Here is a 25390-nt window from a genome sequence, read left to right on the forward strand (position 1 = left end):
TGGGACAAAGCCAGGAAGAAACGCGCCCCTGTGGGATGACAGAATCAGGATTCAAGAAGCTCTTTGCAAGTTAGAAAGTCAACACCATGAGATGATGTTGAATGAAAATGAGGGTGAAGGCCAACTCTTGGGCTCCAAGAGTTGGTCTCACAAGGGAAATATGGCTGAAGCCTGCCTTAGCAGCAGCTCCTTGTGAGAGAGAACTAAAGGCTGGCTTTGCCCCGGGGGGCTGATAAGGAGCCAGTGCTGTGGTCCAGCTGGCTAAGAGCTTTGATTGCCCGGAGAGAAGCAGAGCAGCTGCTGCTTGGCTGGAGAGGCGATGGGGTTCTGGGGCTCCCGGCAGCCCACACCTAAGAGAGACAGGGAAAACACGGACCCCAGCAGGGAACCAGAGGGACGACCTGGCCCCTGACTGGGCAGCAGAGCGTTAGTTGAAGTTGCCACGGGGAGGGGTCACCCCAGAGTTAGTTATCAGTAGTCCTGGGCACCTCCAGGCTGAGGAGGCACAGCTAACCAACGGGGACCTTCTGGGGCCTGTTCCAAGGCGGTGGCTGCGGAGGTGTTGCTGGGGCGCCCCCAAACAGGGTCATCTCAGCTGCCGAGCCTGGGCCTAGGTCTCTCCGCACGCCAGGGCTTTGAAGAGCCGCGCCGGGCGCGGGGCGCACGGTGCAGGGTGGGGGTGGGGGGGCGCTCCCCTGGAGCCCAGGGGGTTCTGGCCGCGCTTCTCCGCTGCGCACGCGGGCGACCACGCGGGTGACCGTGGTGGATGGGTGTGTTTCGGGGGCCTCCCAGGGCGCGACAGCCTGCGCTCCTGCCACCCCGGGGCTGCTCCCTTCTTCACCTCTGGCTTGCAGGCGGCCCCTCGGGCGTCGGCTCGGGGCTGGGGCGGGGGGCTGGCGCCCGAGAGGGGGCCGGCGGAGGCGAGCGACGCGGCCCCAAGTTTATGCTAATCCGCGCAGAGCCCGCCTCCCGCCTCCCCTCCGCGGCCCCAGCCGCGAGCAGCGCCGGCCACTCGGCGGGACGCAGCCGCTGCGAAGCGCCAGGCGGCCGGGCCAGCGAGCTCCGGGGGCCGCGAGCGGCGGCGGGACCCGGGCGGGAGGGCGAGTGGCAGGGCGGGGGGACGCCGGGCGGGGGCCCCGCGCGGGGCCAGGTGGAGAGCCGCGGGCCGCGATGGGCCGCCGCCTGCCGGTGTGGCTGTGCGCCGTCGCGGCGCTGCTCTCGGGGGCGCAGGCCAAGGGCACCCCGCTGGTCGCGCGGCCCGCGCCGCCCGGTGCCCCCCGCTACAGCCTCTACACGACGGGATGGCGCCCGCGGCTGCGCCCGGGGCCGCACAAGTAAGCGCGGGCCGCGTCCGGGCGGGAAGCGGGCGGGATGGGGCCCGGGCGGCGTTCCCACCTGCGCGGACCGCGAGCGCGCGGGAGACGGGGGCGCCGGGCACCCGAGGCCGAGCCCCGGCCGGGGCGAGCGCCCCACGCTCCGGGAGGCTGCGGGACCGGCGAAGAAAAATAAGCCGAGGGGGCCTGGCGCGGCGGCTGGGACCTGGCAGTGCCCGCGGAAACCTTTCCAGCGAAGTAACATTTTCCAGCTGCGCTGTGTGCAAACTCCCCGCGCAGCGCACCAGGTGGAGGGAGAGGAGGGAGGGCCGCCCGCGCGAGGCACACGCGGGACTCCCCCATGCATTCCCCCGCGCGGGACCCCCTTCTCTCCTCTGCCCCTCCAGGTAGGAAATGGGAGCCCAGCGCCCTGCAGCCCGCCCCCACCCCCGTTAGCCTGACCCCAGCCACCCCTTTGGGAACTGCAGCATGTTGGGGCCACAGAACTGGTAGTGGCTCCTGGGTCCTGGGCCCACCTGTGGCCTTAGAGCCCAATAACAGCCCGTTGGCCACTGGCTTTTGCCAGGCCACTACCGCCCCAGCCCTTGTAGCTTGTGAAGGTGGCTCTTGCCTCTCTGGGGCCCTCAGTTTCTTGTCTTTAGTAGCCAGTGGCTTGGGAACTGGTCCCAGTTAGGTGAGTGAGGGGCTCTAGCTGGAGTGCTGGCTGAATTGGACCGCAGGAGAGTGCTAAGCCCATAGATGACATTCAGCTGGCCTGGTGCATCAGGGCAGGGGTCCTGGAAAAGGCAGTAGAAGAAATGATCAGAGAGCAAGAACCAGGAACAAAAGATGGAGAGGTGGTGTGTGTGGGTGGGCTGGGTACCTACAAGATGGCACCATTTCCCAAGGAGTCAGGGGAGTAAGGATGAGTGTGGTCTCCTAGGAACAAGGAGAAGGGAGAGAAGAGAGATGGGGATCTGGTCCCCTGGGGAGGCCCCAGATGAGGAAGGCAGGTATAGGATCCTCAACAGGCCCAGCCAGATAGTCCAAGGACGCCCACTGTTCCCGCTTGCAGGGCCCTCTGCGCCTACGTGCTGCACAGGAACGTGACCTGTGTCCTACAGGAGGGAGCAGACAGCTACGTGAAGGCCGAGTACCGACAGTGTGGATGGGGGCCCAAGTGCCCCGGGACAGTCACGTGAGTGCACCCCTATCTGGCCCACTCAGGGCTGCTGGGCAAGAGCCCCAGGCCGGCCTTCCTCCCAGAGTGGCAGCCAGAGCCACAAGAGGGTGTAGCTCCTTGGACTCCCATGCAGGCCGGCTGGAGAGGGCTGGGGAGGACACATGGCAGGTTCAGGTCGGGGCCCACAGTGTGGGGCACAGGAGGGTTCCCAGAAGACACACAGGTCAAGGCAAGGAAGTAGCAGTAGAAGCAATGCGGGTTGGAGGTGATCAGAGAGGACAGAGGGTCACACTGACAACCGTGGTACCAAAGGGGCCTTGGGAAGACCCAGGGAGGGCTGAGGGGATGGTGGAGAAGGCAGGCCAAGGGTGAGGGGCCAGAAGGCAAGTTGCCGGGGCTGTGTGAGGGCATGTGGGATAGTGCACAGGTGTGATGCCCAGTGCAGGTCTGAAAACAATCCCATTTGCTCCAGTGTGTCAGTGGGTGAACAGGTACGTGGCTGGGGGGTGGGGGGTGGGAGTGACCCTGGCCAACCCTGACCCACACCCCTGGACCTCCCTTCTGTGCTCAGAATCAGGGGCACCCTGTACCGGCCTGGGTGGCCAGAGCTGAGTTCCCAGAGTAGACTAGGAAAGGGTAGAGAGAATGAAGGGAACTGATGGGAGCCAAGAGTGGCCCCGGCACCCTGAGAAGGGCTGCCCATCCCAGCTCCCAGGCGGCACCCCCTTGCACACCCATAGGGAAGGAGCCGAGGTCGTGTCAGGATTCTTCTAGGTAAAAGCCAAAGCCAGAGTGGGATTTCTGATGGCAACGTGAGCTAAACGGGGTCCAAATGGGCCTTGGGGACACTGGGGCTAGATCCCTGCTAGTGTTCTCCCGAGGCAAACAGGATGGGGTGGGGCTTCACCTGCACCTGCTCCTCAACCCTTCTCTGACTCTCTCTGCAAAGCCCATCTCCATCCCACCACCCTGTCCCCTCATGCGCAGAAAAAGGAAAAACTCTGGCAACAGTGTGGAGGGGGGTGGGGAATCCAGAACTTCTCCTGGGAGCCCGGAGCCTCAGCCTGCAAGTACAGGATCCTGCCCCCATCCCCCCTCCCTGGCCCAGGTACCGCACAGTGCTCAGACCCAGATACAAGGTCGGCTACAAGACCGTGACAGACCTCGCCTGGCGCTGCTGCCCTGGCCTCACGGGAGAAGGCTGCCCCGAGCACCTGACCGATCACGGGGCCACCCCAGCCCAGCCAGAGCCTGAGCCCCAGATTCCCTCAGGGCAGCTGGGCCCAGGGCCCCGGCTGCCTTCTTCTGGCCCAGCAGCCCCCAGCCCCTATGGTGAGTCGGCCCACAGAGGCCCTGCCAGGTGAATAGGTTTCTTGGGTGGGTGGGGAGCGGGGGGGTGACCCAGGCAGGCTGAGCTCTGGCAGGGCTGGGCAGGGTGCCTCTCGCACTGGGCTTGAGGCAGAGCTCACAGAACTCACAGAGCATCCCCTCCCCTCCAAAGCTAAGAGAGCTGTATGCACAGTGGGAAGGTCAGCTTAGAACAGACGCTCTCTCCGGTGGCCTGGCAACAGGACAGCTGGAGGGAGGCAGGCCAGTGATGGCCCTGGGGTTCTCTCCTCCTCTTTCCCAGGAAGGAAAGGCCCCGGGCTGTTTGGTGAGCAGCTGGAGCGCCTGGAGGGTGACGTCCAGCGCCTGACCCAAGCGTACGGTACCCTCGGTGGCCTGCTAGACGGCCACAAGGACCCCAACAGGATGACTGGTAGTCCAAGGCTTCCTGCCGCCCCCGTGGGCTTTGGGGTCATCTCCGAGGGCCTCATGAAGCCCAGAGACAGAGCCGGAGGGCCACTTCCGCCCCCCCTGGACGAGATCCTGAGCAAGGTGATGGAGGTGAGCAACACACTGCGGACCAAAGTGCAGCTGCTGGACGAGGTGCACGGGCTGGCCCTCGGCCACGAGGCTCACCTGCAGCGGCTGCGGGACGCCCGACCGTCTCCGCTCACGTCGCTGGCGCTGCTGGACGAGTACGTGGACCGACGGCTGCACCGGCTCTGGGGGAGCCTCCTGGACGGCTTCGAGCAGAAGCTCCAGGGTGTCCAGAGCACCTGCGACCTGCGGGTGCAGGAGGTGCGGCAGCGGTGTGAGGAGGGCCAGGCGGCCAGCCTGAGGCTGCACCAGAGCCTGGACGGCCGCGAGCTGGCCCTGCGCCGGGAGCTGTCGCAGCTCGGGACCAGACTGCAGGGCCTGAGCGCGGCGGGCGGGGGCAGCTGCTGCGGCCGGCTGGCCTTGATCAGTGCCCGCGTGGACAACCTCGAGAGGAACCTGCAGGCGGTCACTGAGGCCCAGAGGGGCCACGGCCCCCTCACCAGGGACGAGCTCGAGCGGCTCTCGGCTGCCATGCTTGATGGCCATGTGGATGGGCTGCTGGAGGGCCTGGAGACCCTCAATGGGACGGAGGGCGGAGTGCGAGGCTGCTGCCTGGGGACAGAGGAGGGGGGCTGGGAGGCGGGCGGCTTCAGAACGTCGCTGGAAGAGCGTGTGCAGAACCTAGAGGAGCGCCTGGTGACCCTGGTGGGGGAGCTGAGCCCCAACAGTGCCCCCCCAGGCAGGTCGGCCCGGCCCCTGGTACAGACAGAGCTGGCCGTGTTGGAACAACGGCTCGTCTCCCTGGAGACCTCGTGCACCCCCGGCACCACCTCAGCCGTCCTGGACAAGCTCGAGGCAGAGGTGAAGGCCTGGCAGAGCCGGAGCGAGGCCCTCCTCCGCCAGGTGGCCAGCCACGCCGCCCTGCTCCAGCAGCTCAACGGCACCATGGCCGAGGTCCAGGAGCAGCTGGCAGAAGCGACCGGCCATTCCCTTCAAGGCGAGATCACCCTGCTCAAGGTCAACCTGAACTCCGTGAGCAAGTCCCTCATGGGACTCAGCGACTCCGTCAGCCAGTACTCGGAGGCCTTCCTGGCCGCCAACTCCTCCCTGGACGAGCGCGAGCGCAAGGTGGAGGCTGAGGTCCATGCCATCCAGGAACAGGTCAGCAGCCAAGGCTCTCGGCTTCAGGCTGGCCACAGGCAGGTCCTGAGCCTGAGCGGGGAGCTGGAGCAACTCAAGGCCGGCGTGGCCGACGTGGCCGGCGGGCTGAGCCGCTGCCAGGACACAGCCCAGGAAATGCAGCAAGTGCTGGGCCACTTCGACCGGAGGGTGGCTGATGTGGAGGGTGCATGTGGGAGGCTGGGCCGACTGGCAGCAGGCCTGGACCGCTTGCCCACCGAGTCACCCCGGCCCAGGGAGGGCCTGTGGGGCTACGTGGACCAGCTGAATCGCACGATGGCTCAGCACGCGCAGGACATTGCCCGCCTCCAGGATGACCTCCTGGACTGCAGGGCCCAGCTGGCCGAGCAGGCACGGCCCCAGCCAGCTGACTAGGCAGGCCAGACCGAACCCAACCCTGGATCCCAGCAACCCTGGGGTTACCTCTCGAGCCCAGCCTCGAACAGCAGTGACTCCCAACCTCCCTGGGCCAGCGTGGATACCACTTCAGAGGCCATGGAAGGAATAGCTGTGGTCCAGCTCCGTAGGACTGTCCCAGCCACAAAAATCAACACTCAGTGCCGTACCAATTGGACAACTCAGGATCGTGGTCAAGGCAAGGACATCACGCCTGAAGGCCAGGGCGGACCTGAGTGACCTCACAATCCAATGTGCACGTTGCTCTTCTGCAAAAACACCAGGGGCAGCAACTGGCCAAACACCCACAGGCCCAGCCACCTGTCCGCATCTCCCCTGGTCCTGGCAACAGCCCCCACCCTGTGGAGGCTTCTGGTTCTCTTGCCTCCTTGACTTCTCTCCCTAGCCGTCTGGGCTCAGTTTCTGCAGGAAGACGGCACCCACTGGCACTGTCCTCATACCTGGCAGCTTTGTGGCTACAGTTTCTGAACCAAGGACCAGAAGTTTCCAGCTCTCCCCATCCTCTGGTCCTTCTGGACAGAGCAGAAACACAAAGACTCAGCTGAGAGTTCTTTTTATTCCTTTTGACCCTCCTCTCGGGTGAGGGCTTTCTTAGGCAGCTGTACATTCCCTGAGAAAAGGACCGGCCCCAGACCATCTCTTTCGAGACCCACATCAATTTATCCTTTTCCTTCTCTTTCCCAGAGATGCTTCAGGGCCTCTGGTCCCCACAGCCTCCTCTCCTTTCCATGTGGGGGGGAATCCTGCCCACCCTCCCCACCCCTAGGTTAGGGCCTATCTCCAGAGAGTAGATGTCATGGTCTAAAACGAGGCCAGACTCTGAACAGAAAGCCACGGGAGAAAAAGGGCTCCAGGCCTCAGTCTACAGCATCTGAGCAGAACCCCAGTCCCACGTGGGTGTTCACTAAGTGATGAGAAACTCAGGTCTGACACCGTCAAGAGACAACCTGAAAACAGTGTTCATGTGGCCTGCAGAGCTCCCAGAGACCCTGATGCCCGTCTCTGCCGAGGCTCCTGGCATCCGCTTCCCCACAGCCACACAGGCCTTCTTGTGCTATGTTCCAGGTCTCTATACCCCTGCCTTCTGGTTTCTTCCCTCCACTGTGGTGCTGTTGGGGGAGGGCAGGCCTGGATTAAAGCTTTTAGCCCGTCTAAAGGTATTTTCTTCCCCAAGAACACTAGGCTGGAAGGCTGCAGTGGGCTGCCAGCCCGGCTTCCTACAGCCCCTCGGGCAGGAGCTCGCTCAGCAGCTGTGTGGGCGCTGGATGGACTGGCCAGGTCTAGGGCGGGAGGGCAGGTCACCGCCCCCCCCCCACCCGCCCTGGCAGGGTTTGGGGCCGTGTCCTTGGGGAGGTGCTCAGAGGAGCAGGAACAGCAGCTGGGTACGGGCGAGGCCTGGGGGGAGCCACACACCTTCAGCCCTCCCACTGCTCTGGAATCCCCGTTCCTTGATGTCTGAGCTCCCAGGGCTGGGATGTGCTGAGATCCTGGAGGACAAGGCTCCAGAGCTGCGGGAAGAGCCCGGGTTTGTGCAAGGGTCTGGCTTCAGCGGGTACCGTCCGTGCCGTCTGGACGCTGCTCGGCCACACCCCACCGCTGCCGCCGGCCCCTTCCTGGGCAGACGGGTCTTGAGCCTCACAGGCCTTTGTCTTCTCCCTGTCCCATCAGGGGTCGAGGCAGTGTGCTGGAGTGACAGGGACAGGGACGTCAAGGGCATGGAGAATCCCGCAAGGGCCCCGGTCATCATCATTTAATTGCCACAGGGCAGTTAAGAGCCTGGAGCAGCCGGCCTGCCTCCCACAGATCAGCTGGGGAAGGCAAGAGATAGGACAGCAAGGAGAGAGGGCCTCTGTGTCTGCCAACAAGCCCTCAGCCCCTCCCCCGCCCTTCAGGGGACCGGCCCTGTGGCAGCCAGCTTCCAACTTCCCACTCCCCGGGACTCCCAGTCAGTTCTGGGCCTGGCCAGGGAGGAGGGGGCAGTGGGGGCCGGCTCACGGCAGGGCATCGAGGTCCACAGTCATCAGGGGCTCCCGCCAGTAGCAGAAGCTGCTGTATTCAGGATGGGCCAGATCTGTGCTGGGGCCACGGGCCACAGGTGGGAAGAGGAGCTCAACCACCTCGCCCAGCCGCTCATACCTGTGGGCAGAACAGGGTCAGCACCGAGAGCCTGAGCAGCCGCCAGGCTCCTGTCCCCATCAGAGCAGGCAGAGATTGTGTGTCCCCTCCGCCCCCGCCCCCCAGCACCAGGAGCGCTGGGTGGAACGGAGACCCAAGGAGAGGCTGGGGCATGGGGATGTGGGAGGGCATTGGGGACCCATGACAGGGTTAGGCCTCACGTGGATTTGTGGTTCTTCATGAGCTCCTGGATGAGCTCTCCCCGGGGGTTGACTGTGAAGATGCGAGATTCAGGGAGTCCCACCTGCCGGTAGGCAGTGACATCCTGTGGGGGACACAGAGGGGCTGATGGGCTGGGGGACAGGGAGGAGGCGGCCTAGCCCGGGGGGCTGGGGACACACTCACGTTGGGCCTGTTCCCAAAGGCAGCATAGAAGGGCTGTTCGTTGGGCAGGAACAGCTGCCGGATGTCACTCAGGCAGGCAATTTTGAACACCTCTGGTTTCTTCTCAATCACCTCCCTGGGGCAGCCGGGGCCATGGGCAGGAACAGAAACCGAGGAGGGGCGGCCGTCGGAAGAGGGCAGGGTCAGGTGACATGGGGTTGGACTTAACTGACACCCAAGCAAGGCCTGATGCCGGCCTGGCCTGAACAGGCAAGGAGCCTGTCACTCCCCCCCCCCCCCCCCCCGCAAGGGCCCCTGGGCTCAAACCTGTGGAGGGCGGAGAAGAGGCTGCTGGGAGACAGCAGGATGGGGCCCTTGGGGAGGCCGCAACCCCGCTCGCTCACCCACCGCAGGTAGGCCTTGGTGAGGTCAGCCATGCCGATGGCCCGTGCCGAGCAGTACAGGAACTTGTACCCATTTCTGCAGACGGGGGTGGGAGTGGCGAGACCAGCGGTTCTCCATCCCCATCCCCCTTGGCTTTGGCCAGCTCGGCCCAACCCCAGGGCTCTGGCCTTCAAACCCAGAGGCCTTTGCAGGGAGGGGACTTAGGGGAAACATCAAGGAGAGGTGGCCTCAGTCTCAGGGAGGAGTATGGACAGCATCCCAAGGTAGACCAGCACGGACAAAGGTTTAAGCAGGTCTGTAGGCCTCCCCTCCACCATGAAGACCAGCAGTTGACTCAGAGACCAGACAACAGGAGACAAGTGTTTCATGGGAGAACGGAAGACCACCCCGGGACATGCCCAGGGTTCCTTTCCCTGTGGGTCCCCGAGCCTGGCTTCCGGGGCAAGGGCCGTGGTGGCCTCAGACCTCCTGTCATTCCCTCCCTGGGGCCCTGCCCCAGCCCAGGCACTCACAGGTGGATTTTGTGGTAGAGACTGGTGATGCCCTGGTGTGTCCAGTCTTTCCCCAGCTGGGGCAGAATGTGGCCCAGAGCATCCGACCTAGAGCCACAGAAGAGGGGTCGCTCGGAGGCAGCCCCACGTAGCCCTCGTGGAGGAGGGCCTTTCTTGACGTCCCCCTTCCCCCAGCGTAGAGGAGGCCAGTCCCAGGCCCTCCCTCTCTCCCCCGGCCAACCAGGCCTCACTTGGTAATGGTCCCGTCGATGTCCGAGATGACCACCTTGTCGTCCCACTTCCACAGATAGATGGTGGCCCTGCACCGGCAGGTGCCCTGGTACTGGGTGGTCACGCTGAAGACCACGTCATTGGCACCTTCTTGCAAGTTCAGGCGCCGCTGGGTCCGGGCAAAGGGTTGGGGGGGGGGAAGCTGTGATCTGACACAGCCTGGCATGTCCACCCCTCACCCCCCGCAAACGGTGGTCTCTGATCCCCACAGGCTTCTTGTTACCCTCTTCCTCCCGACTCAGAGAACCTGCCTGAATTCACCAGAGACAGCTACACGCAGACACATCCGGACGGGTAGAGGGCGGCCTCAGGGAGTGAGGGGGTGTGGCATGCCGGTCACGGCCTGCTCAGGCCCAGACACAAGAGTCCTCACCTCCCTTCCTGCCCCGTCGGGATGAAGCTCACAGGCCGTGACTCCCACCCACGCTGCTCAGGTCAGCCCTAAGTTGGGCACCGCTCCTGGCACGGAGACACCCCACTCCACAGAAGGGACCTTCTGGAGATCCTCACAGGAAGCCTCCTGCCTAGGGCTAGGGCACATGTGACATCCCTCCAAAGGGACACCTAGCCCTGTCCTTGGCCCTTAGAGAAGAATCAGGGCAGCTCTCAGCCCAGCCGCTGACCAAGGCTACGGGGCCCTGGCTGGCCCCAAGGTGGGTGTCACACCGGGGTACCAAGGAGACAGTGGCTGCTCTGTACCAGGCTGTACCTCCCTGATGGAGCCCCACTTGGGGACCAGGGACTAAGCTCAAAGACAGGACTTGGGGGTAGGGATGGCCTAAATCCGAGGGGCTATATCAGCCTTTGATTCCTTCAAAGCGGCCTCCAAGAGCTGACCCAGAGCCGGCAACCCACCGCAGGTAGATTCTTTAAGACGGCATAGAGAAAACCTTCCCCATAAGACATCCAACAAAGAAATGGACTCGTGCGTAAAGCGAGACCTTGGCCCAAGGCTTTGAAGCAGAAGCTACCAGGGAGACTGCCAAGGGGACAGATTCTGGGCTTTGGGAAACTCAAGTCCCTCGGAGCTGAATTATTTCAGCCCCGGGCCCCCGCCCCGAACACAGCCTCGCACACTCACGATCTGATTGGAGGAGAGCCGGAGGAACTTCTTGTAGGTGGGAGTGTAGGCAGGAGGCGAGGGCGGCAGAGAGGGGGCCTCCAGGATCACAGGGCTCTCCGAGGCTTCATCCTCACTACTCAGGACATCAGTCTTCCCCCTGCGGGCAGCCCGGCTCTCAGGCCACTCTCCCCAGCCAAGGCCCTACACACCCGGCAGACCATCACCCCTCAGCCCAAGCCACAAGGAACCTGGTGCCGGTCTCTGCCCCTCCAGAGGATCAGAAAACCCCCAAGGTGCCCCCACTTTCAGAGAGGGGGGACGGGGGGCCTGCAGTATACACCCAGAAAGGGGCCGCAGAGCTGGAGCAGGGAGACCCAGGGATCCCGGCCCTCGGCACGCAGCCAGGATAGCCTCGGAGAGGTTTTCCTATAAAACCTCAGGGTGCGTCTTAGGGTTTATTACCCATCCCACCTGCTTTGGCTTCAGCTGACCTGCCCTTGGTTATCCCCCACCCAAGCCTGGGTGTTCTGGTCACTTGAAAGGTGAAGAAGGCAAGGTCAGCCTGCCCCTGGCAAAGAGGGGAGGCCCCACCCCTCTGTAAGGCAGTAGGCCCTTGTCTGGGCCAGGAGTCTGGGTACCCGGTTCCCAGTTCTGGGACTTCTGGTGTAGCTCTAGGCCTCAGTTTTCCCATCTGTGAAACGGGGACATTCCTCAAGACAAAGAAAGGGTGTAGAAGTGATTGGGGAGTGACAAAGAACCATAGCTGGGGAGAGGTGCCGGCGCCGCCCCTGCCCCCACGGGCATCTCCCCGAGGCTCGGCTCCAGCCTCAGAGCTCCGGGCAAGAGATCCGACTCACCCCTGCTGCTCCCTGGCCGTGGTTTTCTCCGTCTGGGCACTGCGCTGTGGGAGGACCAGACATCCAGTGAGCCCCGCCTCCTGCCTGTGCTGCCCACACCCTTTGACCACGGCCACTCACCTCCTCGGCTGGGAAGTCCCGGCGTCGCCAGGAAAACCACCACCGCCCACCCTTCCGGGGCATCTTCTCCTTCTCCAGCTTGTCCACGGTGCTCTATGGGCAGATAAAGGCCATGGCATTTTTCCCTACAACACAAAAACCTACCTTTCGTTGCCCCCACAAACCCAGAGTCTGGGGCTGACCCTAGAGCGAGGCGCTGTCCGACGTCTGGAGGCTGAGGAAGCACACCCAGCTTCATCCCGGGGCTCCACGCAGCCACTCATGGAGCTAAGCACGGGAGACCAAGGGCCATTCCCGCCAATCCCCACTCTACCCCGGCCTGACCCCCAGCTCTAGCCCAGCCTCGGCCTGGCCTCCAGATCCTTGGGCCGGTCATGGCTCCTAGAGTAACTGAAGGCCATGCTTTGGGAGCTTCTCAGAATCTAGTTACTGTGTGATGCCACCAGGTGACAACAGGAAAAACGGTCTATCGCCAGGGCTCGCTTCAACCCCCGAGGTCAGTGACTCTGTCTCAGGCTTGGCCTCCCTCTCTCCGAGTTACCACTGCTGTCTGGTGGGGCCAACGTGACCTGGGGAAGATGCTGACTAGATTCAGGCTAGGTAGCCCCAGGGGGAGCCCCGGAGAGCCCAGGCCTGGGCCCACCCAGGAGATCTATCAGCGTCCTACAGACAGAAAGGTGAACCGAAGTTAGGAGGACATGACCTGGAGGTAGGTCAGCCACGGTACCCCACTGAGCTGGAAACAGCCTGGGGGGAGTCTCCCAGGGGCCTCAGGGGTTGGGTCTTTCTGGGGGAGGTGAGGAGAGCCAAGCAGGAGAGTAACTGTCCTCCCTCCCACAGGCTCTGGTCCTAGCTCGGACCCCTAGCCAGCCAGAGGACAGAGCCGAGTGCCAGCCGTCAAAATCTGGTTGGTGACGTTCTTGGGCAAGTCTAACTAACTGAAGAACAATGGGCCAGATTGGGGTTGGGGGGTGCAGATCAGGGTGGGAGGGGCAGATGCAGGTCGGTGAGGGTAGAAGTTCTGGGAAGGGCTGAAAAGACTAGGTTCCTTCCCACCTCTGAGGATCAGCACATGCCGTTCCCTGGCCCTCATCTGCTTACAGATTACTCATCCTCCAGCTCTCTGCAGGGGCCATGTACTCAGAAAACCCCCATTTAGCTTCTCAAAGCAACCCAGCCCCTCCTGCCCGATACTCACGGTTGAATTTCATATTCATCTGGCTGAGTCTTAGGATTAACCGTCTTTCTAGGAGGACGTGACTGTGCCCAGCCTGGCACACAGCACGTACTCAACGAATGCAGGCCAATCAAGCAAGCAGTGCCTGCAGTCCAGCCCGGAGAGGGCCTTGGGTAAGATAAGGACTGGGCCCTCTGTCTCCCAGGCCTCATCTCTGAGATCTAAAAGCCTCCTGTGGAAGGTTATCACCCTCTCCGAGCTCCTTTGAAGTCAACACCAACCCTGATAGGATTCAGCCAGGCCAGGATGGGGCTTTGTCCACACGGCATGGGGTGAGGCTCCAGGGGCCCTCGGTTGCCCCTCTCAGCCCCAGGCCCATCTCTGCCCACTCTCCACTTCTTGGCCCAGGGCCCCGTGGCTGGGCCCACTTTCCTCAGCAGGCCTGGTGGTGCTCTAACCATTACCTTGGGCAAGTTCCTCTGGAAGGCTTGCAGGGAGAGGATCATAGGGGCGGCCACAGCCCAGTTATAATGCCTGCGGAGATAGGACAGAGAGTCGGGGCTGCAACAGCCACGGGGCAGTGGAGGGCCGGGCGACCCCGGGGCCACCAGGGGCCCAGGCTTGGTACTCACTTCTCATTGATTTTCACCACCAGGTTTGGGTGCTCAAGGAGGCCAGGGTTTTGGACGAGGTCCTGGTAGGAGACGATGTGCTGGTTGAACTTCTCTGGGCACAGAGGCAGAGAGTAAGGAGCGAGGCCGACATATCCGACGCGACCTGCTTCCCCAGCCCCTCCTGGGTCCCCCCCACTCCAGCACTCAGGCCTCCTGCAGGCTGGGTCCGGGACCCAGCAGGCCTCCTCCCTTCCTGCGGTGGCTCCACGGGCACAGAAGAGCAAGGGCGCCCAGCCTAGCCTCACACCTCAGCTGTCCCCCAGACTCTGGGGGCCTCCCCGCCCTCCCCCAGTCCCTGGGCTCAGTGCCAGTCCTTGGAAGGGCTCAGGCCTGGGTCGGACATACCCAGGGAGATGTCCCGGCCGTCAGCCAGCCCGCCACAGAGGGAGACCGCGATCATAGCCACCACGTCCGGAGTGGGTTCTGGCTCCCGTTCGGGGCTGGGGTCGCCCAGGGGCTTCTGGCTGTTGGGTTCACTCCACCTCCTGGGCCCCAGTCCACAGTCACTAGGGGAAGAGGGGTCAACAGTGAAGTGACTGCAGGGAGTCTGAGAGGAGGGGCCCACCCCTCTGAGGCCCGTGGTAGATAACCCCTGGCCCCACGGACCCCCACCCCAAGACGCCCAGGCACCCAGCACCCGGACACCTGCGGGGGAAGTAAAGGGCTGCATTCTCAGAATCCAGAGAGGGCAAGTCGTCCAGATAGATGTCACTGGGGCCCAGGTGCTGGCTTCTCTTCAGGGGGCCTGAGGGCAGAGGGGACACGTCTAGTCCCAAAACGTGCTTCGCAGCATGAGCCCGAGGTGTCCCCTTGTTTTTTAACACCCTAAAGCAGCACTGTCTGGTAGAACTTTGGGGGACGGTAGACATGTCCCTGTCTGCCTGCCCAGTACTGCTAGCCACACACCACTATCTGCACACTGGAAATGCAGCGTGACGGAGACACGAAGGGGTATATGTTATTTAATTTCCATTAATTTTAACTACACTTTACATGACCATATATAGCCAACAGCTACTGATTTCAGTCCTAAGCCTTCCCACACTCCTCGGATAAACCCCAGCTCCTGCGCCAGCAATGCTCTAGCATCTGCTCATCTCGTCGGCTTCCTCCCCCAACCTTGCCTCGCTCAAGACATACCAGCTGCCTCCCTTCCTAGACAAGCAACCTCGCTCCCACTTCAGGGCCTTGGCACGTGCTCTTCCCTCGGCCCCGAATTCTCTCCCCCTAATCCTCACTTGGCTGGGTCTTTAATGTTCGCGTCTCAGCTCACGCCTCCCCCACTCGGAGAGGCCTTCCCCGGCCGCGTGATGTAAATAGCCTCCGTGCCCACCGACTCTGTCCTGTGTCACCCATGACATGTCTTCCCCACTTACGCAGGCTTCATCTAGCTCCCTCACCACGAGCCTGTGAGGGCTGGTGCCAAGCATAGTGCCAGGCACACAGTAGGTGCTCAAAACGTGCTTGAAGTACCAGAGTCCACCCTGGGGGTGATGCGAGGCCAGGGAAAGAGCCCCAGGAGAGGGCCAACCATCACTCACCTTTGCCCCCAGAGCTCCCCTCGGGCTGCCTGGCGGCAACTGGGCCCTCCAGGGTGGCCCAGCTCCGGGATTTCGAGGGAGGGGGCAGGCTTGCCTCCCTGCGGCTCTGAGGCTTGGTCTGCTTTCTCCCGGGAGTGGGGAGAGGGGAGCCCACCAGAGCAGGAGGGTCCACGTCTGTAGGAGGAAGGTCGGCACCAGCCCCTGCTTGCAGGATCAGGGTTCCCGAAGGGTCCGCACCGGCCACAGATGCGGAGGGGGCGCTGGGCTCTTCCTGAAGAGGAGAGGCTGGCCCGACCCTGCCATCAGCGACCTTCAAGGACTCAGGCCACTCTGCTTTGGCCACCTTCGGTCAAACAAATGGGGGAGGGGAGAGGATGTGACCAGTGCAGAGCCTGCCTTCTGCTCCCCACAAGGCCTTGGGGGTCCAGGTCTCAGTCACTGTACTTCTGACCTGCAGGAGACCCCCCAAGCCCCTGAAAGGCAGAGACAGGAGAATGACGTGGAGACACTCACCTTCGGCAGCCTCCCCCAGGCCCACTGTATGTGGGACTCAGCTCGTGGGGGGCCGGGCTCAGGGGTCCGCAGCTCCAGCTCCGAGTCACTCTTGGGGGACGTGCACCCACCCGGCAGGAGGCTACGAGAAGCAAGAACTGAGAGGCCCGCAAGCCAGCCTGTTGCCCCCGTCCCCTGGTGCCCACCCCAGCCTTGGGGGGGGAATATATTTGTAACACATATTTATGCTTTTGCTCGATCCAGAATGTATAAATACATGGAGAACTGCTACAAACCAACAATAATGAGACAAGCTAGTAAAAAAAAAAAAAAAAAAATGGGCAAAGACTTGAATAAACACTTGGCATAGGAGATGTAGAAATGGCTGGTAAACAAACTAAATGTGTTCTGTGTCATTACTCATCAGGAAAATATAAATAGAAACCACTCAGAGACCTTGGCCTTGGGTCTCTTGCCTGCGGGCCACCTGGACTCTCACCTGGCCTGGGGGCCCCACTCGCCATCAGAGTAGGGGTAGAAGTCTCTGGCTTGCGGTGAGGACTCCCCTTCTGACTGGACACTGCTGAGGGGGCTACAGGGAAATCAATGGTCATGGACAGGCCCAGGTACCCCTGGGTGTCAGGGGCTTGGGGAGGTGAAGCCCAGAGAAGTCAAGGCCCTTGTCCAGGGTCACAGAGCATCAGCAGAGGAAACAGTGCTCGAATCCTGGGTGGTATTCCCACGCCCTTAGCTCCCCACCTGGTCCGCACACACCCTGAGGGCTCTGGCCTTGGCTTTTCCAGCAGGGACAGCTCACTCTCAGCGCCAGTCTCCAGCTCCTCCGAACTAGAACTGGCTGCGACTGCGTCCTCTTTCCGTCTGGGTTTCCTCCTGCGAAGCCTCTTCTTCCGCCCCGTGGAGGACACCCCCTCAGCGAGGGCCTCGGGCTCACTGGCTGTGCTCAGCTGGGAGTCTGAGGGGAACCCAGACAGGTCCCCGCCAGGGATGGGTGATGTGCACAGACGGGGAGGCACGTGTTCCTGCGGGACAGACCAGGGGTTATAGCCTGGGGGGGGGCCACCCTTGCCACCCAATCATTCTGGGCCCTGCTGGAGCCCCAGGGCCTGGGTGTGAGCTCATCTGGGGTCAGGAAAACAGGCATGGAGGCTGGCTGGAGGCAGCACCAACATGGGCTCGCAAGGGCCACTGGCGTCCTGGCTCCCTTTCAGAGATGCAGCAGCCGGGTCCTGGGGACTGCACGTACCCCTGGAAGTTCATGGCAGGCCAGGTGCCACACAAACCACACTGTCCAGGTAGAACCCTGGACCTTGGCTACTCATTTCTTCTGCCCACACCTACTTTTCCTTTAAGAGTCAGCCAGACATCACCTCCTCCAGGAAGCCTGCCCTGACTAATCCCAGCCCCAGTTCCAGCCCTTCATTGCCATGACCATCATCTGTTGTTTATATGTGTGTCTCCCAGGCTGGTCTGCGAGCCTTCTTTGCAGACAGGGGCGACCCCTCATCTGAGTCCACTGCAAGGTGTCAGGAATAGGAATAGTGGCTTCATTAAAGTCTGTGCAGCTCCAACTGTCTGAACAGCTCTGCTGGCTTGTGTTGGGCTCTGCCTCCCTTCTGATACACCTCTCGCCTCATCCGTCATCCTTCCACGTTCTAACTGCACCAAGCCAGCACGAGATCCAGAACAATCCATCTCGTGCTTTTCTGACGCCCCCCTCAAACATGCCGTAGCACTCTCCTCCTTTTTAGGATGCCCAGGGAAGGTGTCCTTTTCACCCTCTGGGAGCTGGCTCCAGTGCCCTCTTCTGAGAAACCTTCCCCAACTTTCCCTGGGAAGGAAATCCGCTCTTGCTGGCCCCCTCCTGATTCTACTCAGGCTTCAAGAGCATGCTGGGAGTGCCAGCCCTAGATGATGCTGGATGTTCCCAGGGGCAGGTCAGTGACAGGCCCCAACATCCTGCCCAGAGGGGGCAGGTGCCACAAGGTACTTACATCATCACTCTCCAGCTCCTGAACGAAGAAGGCCTCCCCATTGTCCCCCAGCTTCATGTGCAAGTCCACAGGCTCCCCGTTGATCTCGATGTCTACCTGTAAAGGGGCATGGTGGTGCACAGTCCCTACCACTGTCCCTCACCCCCACACTCTAGTCTACCAGTCCCCTGCCCTGCGGAGCTTTGCGCTTGCTGGAACTCCTGTCCCCCAGCCGCTGGTGTGCCCGGCTGCCCCCACCCCAAGGGTCTCTGCTCAGGCTCCCCTTTGCAGAGAGGCTGGACTGAGTTCTCACCCACCCCGCCATTTCCCCATTCTCTGGGCTTTCTGGCATGTACCACTGTCTCATATCCTTGTGTTTGCCTTGGTTTCTGTTCTTTCTGCCACACCCCATCAGAACAAGACATGACCCATCTTGTCGCCACTGTGTCCCCAACCCCCAGAGTCCTTGCTGATTACATGAACAATGGTCCAAATGGCCATTTTTCTGGACACCAAATGGAGAGTTTGAGCTGGACTTTCCCCTTTAACCTTCCAGCAACAATGAGTAGTGGCTCCGATCATACCCGATCATACTCTTTACAGACATGGAAAGAGAGACCCCAGGGGTGTTAAGAAACGTACTGGGAGATGGCCAAGAGCAGCTGAGAGCCACAAAGTCTGTCCCAGCTCTTCACCACCACCCGTCCCCCAGAAGCTGACGCTTTCCTGTTAGGATTCTGGCATGTTCCCAGGAGCCCCAATGTGAAGGGGATCCAGACCCACCAAACCTCTTGTCACACTCCAAACCTCAGTGCTAACAAACAGCTATCATGTTTACCTGGACCCAGAGAAGACAACGCAGTTTTCCGAAGGGAGGGAAGCTAACCTGTCGGGTGCCTCCCACGTACCTGGCCGTGGGACATTGATATCAGCTCCTACCTCATTCTCCCGCATCTTCCCTCCAGCACCAGGTAGATGAGAGTGTGCGCCCATTTCCCTAGGTGACGAGACTTACCCAGAATGCACAGGGGAGGTCTTAGGAAGCTGGAGCCAGGCCAGATGGCCCCGGCACCAGGACTGCCCCACTGTGCTGCCCCCACAGGAAAATGGAAACCCTCCTGGACCCAAACCCCCAAACCAACCCAAAACTGTTGGAGAAAATGCAAAGGAACAGATGCTTGTCCAGAGTGCAGATCCCTACCTGAGGGAGGTCTAGGTCTCTCCTGGGACTGCCCTGGCTTTCAGAGCCCACCCTGCTGTGGTCCCCGGCTGGCCAGCACTCACCACCTTCTCCCGAGACCGCAGGACGCCCAGCTTGCCAAAGCGCACGTGGAAGGGCGAGCATCGGAAGGAGCCGTCCGCCTGCTCCACCACCAGGACGTCAATGCCACCGCTCAGCGTGGCCGGGTTCAGGCCTCGGTATATGTCCTTCATCGTCCCCAACACTGTCCCTGCCAGCTGCCCCACGTAGTTCATGGCTGGTGCTGGCAAATGAAGGAGGTGCTGGTACCAAGGCTGGGGTCACCTCCCTCAGTAGGGAGGTTCTGCGGCCCGATCCCCAGGACCCCAAGCATGGAAGGGGCAGACCAGGAGTGGAGGGCAAAGGTCTCCCCAGGCTTACAGTGTGTTGCCCTCGGAGCACCTTCACAGACAGGTGGCAGCTGTGCCTGCAGGTGTGGGTTCTAGCCCTGGCTCACCCACCGATCTGCTGTGGAGCCCTTGGGCAGCTGTCTTCCTTCTCCAAGCACCGATCTCCACATCTGTCAAATGAGAGCACCGGGTAAGGTGATCTGGGGTGCCCTGCGTCTCTAAATGCCATGAGTAATGATAATGACCATGGTTTCAGCGGCAGGGCTCGTTCCATCTTCACAACAAGCTGTGAGGCTGGGCTGGGCGGGTGTCATTATTGCTGTTTACAGACAAGCCAGCTGAGGCTCTGAGCGACGGGCCCAGGACCACAACTAGTAAGGACCAGAGCCAGGACTCAGACCCAGGCCTGTGTGGCTGCAGACCCCTCAGTGTGAACCACTGAGTTGGCCCAACTGCAGGGACGGGGGCAGGCCAGCACCCCTCCCTGATGCGATGGGTGGCAGCCTCATGATATGTTAGACCCAGGGCCCCGCTAGGTAATGGGTGACAGCCCTAAAGCCGGATCTCGTCCCAGGAAGTAGGGAGGAGTCTCAGTTCTTCCAGTTGGGAAGTGGGTTCATCTGTCTTGCTGCTTCCTGGTCTTAGGAGTTGGAAGGGGACTTGTTGCGCCATCATGACTGATTTGGGGAGAACTGGGGGTAGGGTGCCCCAGGTACCTAAGGCTCTGCCCAGCTCTAGTCCTGGGGTCAGATACTTGAGGGAGGGCATCTCCTATGGCTGGGGGTAGAGTGACCTCCCCGTTTATGGCCCCAAATACCAAACTCCTCCCCAGTTTCCCTGGAATAGGTAGGAATCCTATCCAAGGTCTATGGCCTGACCCCGGTATCTTTAGGCCACAGTTCTCAGGCCTGACCTCCACTTCTGAGACCCTGGCTCAGCTGGCCAGGCCCTGAGACCCACATTCGGGCCTTGGGCTGGCCCCTACCGCATTGAAGCTGCTCCTCCTTCCCCCAGTCAGACCGGTCTCTCTAGCTCTCCCACAGCAGGCAAAGCTGGGTAAGCCAGAAGCAGAAGGCCCTGGCAGCAGTGGAGAAGAGCCAGGGCCATAATGAGAACTGCTTCCACACTGGCACGGTGCCCACGCCACCAGCAGCAGCTCATGGCCCCTTCCCTGCCTGCCAGGCCAAAGGCCTTCTGTCCCTCTGGCTACCGGGATCCAGGCCATTCCACCTCCTCATGGCACTCCCACTTCGCAGACCTTGCCTCAGAACCCCTCCAAGACCACTCCCCAAAGAAGTTAAGTGACTTATAAGCCATAGATGGGGAGGGGCAGGGACAGTGATGACTCGTATCCTGGTTTCCTGCCCCTGTATCATGGTTCCTGCCACCCCACAGTTCCCAAACCACACCACAGTTGTCTGCAGGGAGGGCCCCACCCCAGCCCACCTCTGCACAACCCTACAACGCCTTGCCATTCAAGATGTGGGCTGTGGCCCAGCAGCGTCCGCATCACCTGGGAGCTCGTTAGAAACCTAGAATTTTGCAAACATAAGGTATAACTAGAATTGCTCAAATGAAAACTTGGGATAAAACGAAGCTTTCTGGACCCTGAAAATGGCATTCAAAGCTAATATATAGTTTATCTGCAAAGCACCTTCTGCATGTTAGGTGAAAACTTCCACTTTGGTTCTTTCCTACCACACCAAAATCTGTGAATAAAGGTCTCAGAAGACAGACCAGGCCAGACACGTGATGTGCAGGTCTTTAGATCACTGTACCCAGAAGAAGTAGAGAAGACTCCAGAAGCTTCCAGGAATAGAGGAGCAAGTATGGGAGGGGCAGACCACGAGTGGGGGCAAAGGTCTGCCCAGGAGGAAGGCTCAGACATGAGCTCTTTACCCTTCTGAGGACAAAAGATCTGGGTTGGGCAGTGACAGGTTCAGCCTGACCTTGTCCAGAATTTCTCAACTTCAGAACTGTTGCCATTTGAGGCTGGACAATCCTTTGCTTTGGGGGCTGTAGGATGCTCAGCAGCATTCCTGGTGTCTACCCACTGATATGACTACTACACCCCTCCTTGCTAGTTGTGACAACCAAATTGTCTCCAAACATTTTCAGATGTCCCCCAGGGAATAAAACTGCTCTTGGTAGAGAGTCACCGAGTGGCAGAGATGGCACCATCTCTGGGGGCACTGGGTCCTACTCTGATCCAGCCATGGGTCAAGTCACACGCTAGCCTCAGTTTCCCCTTTAAGAAACAAGGCCCCAATTTTTCAAACCCTCCTCAGCCTAGAATTCATTCCTCCCTGTTCCCCCCACACTATGAGTGGATGTCCTCCACATCTGCCTGCTCAGCATTTGGGGGGGGATTCCAGCGAGCTAAGCCCTGGGCCCCCCTCTCTGTACCCATCTTTGAAGGCATCTGCTCTCCCCCAGGACCCAGCTCTGCCTCCTTGGTCTTCTCCAAAACCTCTGCTTGGCTCCCTCCTATCACCCTTCACCCCAAACTAACATGTCTAAACTCAAACACTTCGTCTCTCTGAACTTTGATTGAAATGGGGATAGGGCATGTGTGAGTAATTAATGAGATAATTCACGCAGCATTGCACTGCCCCTGCCCACTGTTGAGAGACGTCTTTCCATATCATTCGAGGCCCTCTGCTCGATGGTGGCCTGCTGTCTGCAAAGTGAGCAGGCAGACTCCAGGCAGGCCTCACGGGGTGCCCAAGCCTCAGAGCCCACTTTGGGAACACACACAGGCCTCCCAGGCCAGCACACAGCTCCACCACAGGGTCTGGGCTCTCAGCCTTTCTGGGTTCCCAGATCTGGGGAAGCGTGAAGGTACAGCGCTTCTCCTAGGACCAGAAGAAGCAGGAGGATAAGCATTCCTATAGCCCTGGAAAAGAGAAAGCGTCACTCCGGGCTCCCCAGCAGCTGTCCCCCCTACTGAGACTCACCCCATCTCCGCAGGGTGAGTTTTGCTACACAGGACACTGAGTACCAGAGAGGGTGAGTGACCTCCGAAAGGTCACACAGCCTGGGGTGAAGCTGGGCCAACCTTCCCTGAGAGGTTTTGGCTTCTTATCTCCTGATTCCATATTCTGAACGCCCGGGGTCCCGCAGCAGCTGGGCCAGGGAGGGGGTCGAAGTGAGACTGTCCCCTCTACCCTTGGCTACCTTCTGATGTCTAGAGATGGTCGCAGGCCCGCGGACAGGAAAAAAACGTGGGTCAGATGGCAGGACAGATGGGCGGGGCAAGGCAGGGCTAGGGAAGGGGTACCTCTTCTCAGGCCCAGGTTAGGCCCTACCTGGGGAGCTGCCCACTGGACCTCCGGGATCCGGAGCCGCCGCCCAAGTAGCACGGGGTCAGCAGTAAGTATCGTCCGCCCCGTACTCAGTCGGAGCTTCCGTCTCCTCTAAGACCGGGTGAGATCCCGGCTCCGCCCCTTCCACGAGCCAAGGCGGGTGTCTGCAGGCCCCAATCCGCCCAGGCTCCACCCCTCGAAAAGACCCAGCCTCCGCCCAGGCCTCCGCCCAAGGGCGCCCTTTCGCCTATAGAGGCTGGGCGGAGCCGGAGTTCAGGCCCCGCCCCGCTCAGGCTCCACCCCGGCCCCGCCCCGCGCCCTAAAGCAGCTAGATGGGATGTCCGGGTGCCCTGCTACATGGATTTTTGAATCGGGCCGATTTAAGCCTTCCTGGCTTTGCTTCCACCTCGCTGTATGATCTAGGGTAAGTTTTCCCCAACCCGAGCCTGTTTTCTTCTTTGGATTAGCCACCTTGTAGAATTTTCAAGATTACATGAAATGACTGTGCGGCACCTGGCACTCACACGTCCTCTCCTCAGGGGCAGCTTTTCTTGTCCGTCCCTGACCCACCCCCCCCCACGGCATTACACCCCTTAGACTGGGCAGGAGCCTCGCGTTATACGCTCACATAGCCCACAGTTGTAATTTCATATTTGCTTCAATGACTATTTGATTATCGTCTGCCTCCTCATTTGAAGTTGAACTTTGTGAAAGCAGGTCGCGTTCATCCTTACACCCCAACTCCCAGTTCAGTGCTTGACATACAGCAGGAGCTCAATAAATGCCCGCTCCTTCATTCCCTCTGTCCGACCGACGGGCGGAGCGGCAGCGGGCTCAGTACTGCAACCGGCCAGAAGAGGGCAGGCGGTGACCAGCTTTCTGGCCCAGCTGACCTTCCTCTCCGCCCGCAGGCGCCACGGGAGGGGACAGGTGAACCCAGGTGCGCCGACTTCTGAAGAATCCGTGGGCCTGCGAGCCACGGCCGAGGCGTCGGGCTAGGGCACGACCTTGCCCTTCGGATCTGTAGCTCGCGGCCTGACGTGGATCAGCAGACCCCTCTGCCAACCTGTATGGACGTACTGAGAAACGTGGGTCAGATGGCAGGACAGATGGGCAGGGCAAAGATGCACAGAGAAGAATCAGGAGGCGAGGGAGTTTGCTGTGAAGGCGGAGGGCACCGAGGAAAAGCTGGGGGGGGCGGTGCACAACTGTAAAGACCCCGGCTTAGAGGGTCCTGGGTGGTCGGGAGTGGGAGGTGGTCGCCATTGCTCTTTGACCCACGGGTCACACACTCAGGGGTCCCCACTCTAGCAAAAGTCATGTGGTAGCAGTCCTAAACCCAGGCGGAGTCTGGCTGGTGTCTCCGAAGAGCCCTGTTGGGAGCAGAGCTATGTCGAGGTGGCCCCAGGGCAGCAACGCTGGGAACAGACCAATGGACGTATGATATATACCCATGATATTTAACCGTGGATACAGGAATCCCTCAAGCGGGCCTGGGAAGAAAGGAGAAGTCCAAGATTATGGCTACACAGGCCGCAGTCACTCTTCGAAACTCCATTTTCCCATCTGCAAAACGGAGAGAACACCTGCCATACCACCGTATTGTGAAGATTAAGCAGGTTGAACTACACCAGGGGTTCTCAACCCTTGTGTGTGTGTTGAGATCGCCGTGCACCGGGATCACCTGGAAAATCTGGGGGTGACTGCAACGTGCGGCCAAGGCTGAGAACTACTGAGCTAAATAAAAAGCTGAACACACCACAGGGCACAAACGAGGCATTCAGTAATGTTTATCACATTAAAATAATTTTTTTTAAGGAAAGGAGCACATATTGTTTTCATTGTTACTCGTTAGAGGAAAAAAGTTGGTATAAAGGTTGTTGCAGAAATTGGACTTCTGGGGCGCCTGGGTGGCTCAGTGGGTTAAAGCCTCTGCCTTCGGCTCAGTTCATGATCCCAGAGTTCTGGGATCGAGCCCCGCATCGCATCGGGCTCTCTGCTCAGCAGGGAGCCTGCTTCCTCCTCTCTCTCTGCCTGCTTCTCTGTGATCTCTGTCTGTCAAAAAAATAAATAAAATCTTTAAAAAAAAAAAAAAAAGAAAAGAAATTGGATTTCTGACAAGCTTGTTTCCGGAACTGTGAATCATCTGGGATTTGGTGATTATGGGGGTGGGGGAGATTGAGGCAGCCTCTGATAGTATGACTTATCTCAATGCCCAACTGAGCTGAAGGAGGCAGGTGTATCCCCCCCTCATTCTAGTCTGTCATTTATGTAACCATTTCCAAGGCATCCTGCAAGCACAGGAGCAGCCTGAGCACTTGTGTTGATCATTTCTGGGGTTAAGGATGGAGGAGGCTATTTTCTCCTCTGTGGGTATTCTCAGCAGGTGGGCCTGTACCATTGGCAACTGTTTGTTTCTTGAATAACCCACACGCACAGGTGATACCTCCTTCTCTATGGGCCTTGGTAACTTTATGTGCTTCATTAAATTACAGCCCAGTGATTATTTACGGTGCCTCACCATTTCTTTGCTGGGCGAACCTGACATGAAGTGGGAGGACCTGCTCACCCAGACCCACAGCTGTGACCACTTGTCTTGGCAGCAAGACCGGCCCCGGGAGCAGCTCCTCAGTCACTCCTCATGGCCTCATTGAAAGGGGAGAAGAGAGGCAGAGGGACCTGTGGCTCACTCCCTCCAGTATGGAGGCATGGGATTGGGGCAGGCAGTTGATGTCTGGCTAGGACTATCAGATTTAGCAAATAAAAATAAAGGACACCCGGTTAAATCTGAAGTTCAGATAAATAACAAAAGTGGGGTTTTTTTTGTTGTTGTTTGCTTGTTTGTTTTACTGTAACTATGTCTCGTGCAATTTGGGACATATTTATACTAAAACAATTTCATTCTTTATCTGAACTTCAAATTTAACTGGATATCCTTC

The 25390-nt window shown here is 60.2% G+C and overlaps 3 protein-coding genes across 8 annotated transcripts in view; 2 read left to right on the forward strand and 1 right to left on the reverse strand.

The window, feature by feature from the left end:
• The first annotated feature begins 982 nt into the window (after nt 1-982).
• On the forward strand, nt 983-6593 carry EMILIN3 (elastin microfibril interfacer 3). The gene is made up of 4 exons (XM_032350665.1): nt 983-1334; nt 2389-2511; nt 3605-3828; nt 4127-6593. Exons 1-4 carry the CDS (start codon nt 1171-1173, stop codon nt 5911-5913), a joined length of 2298 nt encoding a protein of 765 aa, XP_032206556.1. The 5' UTR covers nt 983-1170; the 3' UTR covers nt 5914-6593.
• A 1100-nt stretch (nt 6594-7693) lies between these two features.
• The window catches only part of LPIN3 (lipin 3), a 41045-nt gene continuing 23348 nt past the window's right edge, over nt 7694-25390 (reverse strand). Inside the window, exons 1-21 of one of the 6 annotated variants that reach the window (XM_032350660.1) lie at nt 22455-22657; nt 19262-19316; nt 18841-19040; nt 17578-17673; nt 16325-16605; nt 16065-16157; nt 15587-15707; nt 15074-15416; nt 14178-14277; nt 13878-14038; nt 13491-13584; nt 13323-13392; nt 11682-11774; nt 11562-11605; nt 10723-10861; nt 9602-9750; nt 9372-9458; nt 8782-8934; nt 8476-8590; nt 8292-8395; nt 7694-8091 (exon numbers count right to left, since the gene is read on the reverse strand). In XM_032350660.1, coding sequence (XP_032206551.1) covers nt 7947-8091; nt 8292-8395; nt 8476-8590; nt 8782-8934; nt 9372-9458; nt 9602-9750; nt 10723-10861; nt 11562-11605; nt 11682-11774; nt 13323-13392; nt 13491-13584; nt 13878-14038; nt 14178-14277; nt 15074-15416; nt 15587-15707; nt 16065-16157; nt 16325-16605; nt 17578-17673; nt 18841-19040; nt 19262-19316 — 2643 coding nt within the window. In that variant the 5' untranslated portion in view covers nt 22455-22657 and the 3' untranslated portion in view covers nt 7694-7946. Of the gene's footprint in view, nt 8092-8291; nt 8396-8475; nt 8935-9371; nt 9459-9601; nt 9751-10722; nt 10862-11561; nt 11606-11681; nt 11775-13322; nt 13393-13490; nt 13585-13877; nt 14039-14177; nt 14278-15073; nt 15417-15586; nt 15708-16064; nt 16158-16324; nt 16606-17577; nt 17674-18840; nt 19317-22454; nt 22658-25390 lie in introns of those variants that run through there. The other 5 variants (XM_032350661.1, XM_032350658.1, XM_032350659.1 and 2 more) reach the window with 5 other exon arrangements.
• Nucleotides 22768-25390, forward strand: part of ZHX3 (zinc fingers and homeoboxes 3) — a 132990-nt gene continuing 130367 nt past the window's right edge. The window contains exon 1 of the mRNA XM_032350653.1: nt 22768-22875. The gene's annotated coding sequence lies outside the window, so the exon portion shown is untranslated. The remainder of the gene's footprint in view (nt 22876-25390) is intronic.

This window comes from Mustela erminea, chromosome 7 (assembly GCF_009829155.1).
Source record: "Mustela erminea isolate mMusErm1 chromosome 7, mMusErm1.Pri, whole genome shotgun sequence".
NCBI lineage: Eukaryota > Metazoa > Chordata > Mammalia > Carnivora > Mustelidae > Mustela > Mustela erminea.

What these genes read in the sequence shown, in the direction of transcription:
- EMILIN3 (XM_032350665.1), top strand. Translation starts at nt 1,171, where the DNA reads ATGGGCCGCCGCCTGCCGGTGTGGCTGTGCGCCGTCGCGGCGCTGCTC. An exon ending in CTGCGCCCGGGGCCGCACAA is followed by an intron (nt 1,335 to 2,388) that starts GTAAGCGCGGGC and finishes TCCCGCTTGCAG; the next exon opens with GGCCCTCTGCGCCTACGTGC. An exon ending in AAGTGCCCCGGGACAGTCAC is followed by an intron (nt 2,512 to 3,604) that starts GTGAGTGCACCC and finishes TCCCTGGCCCAG; the next exon opens with GTACCGCACAGTGCTCAGAC.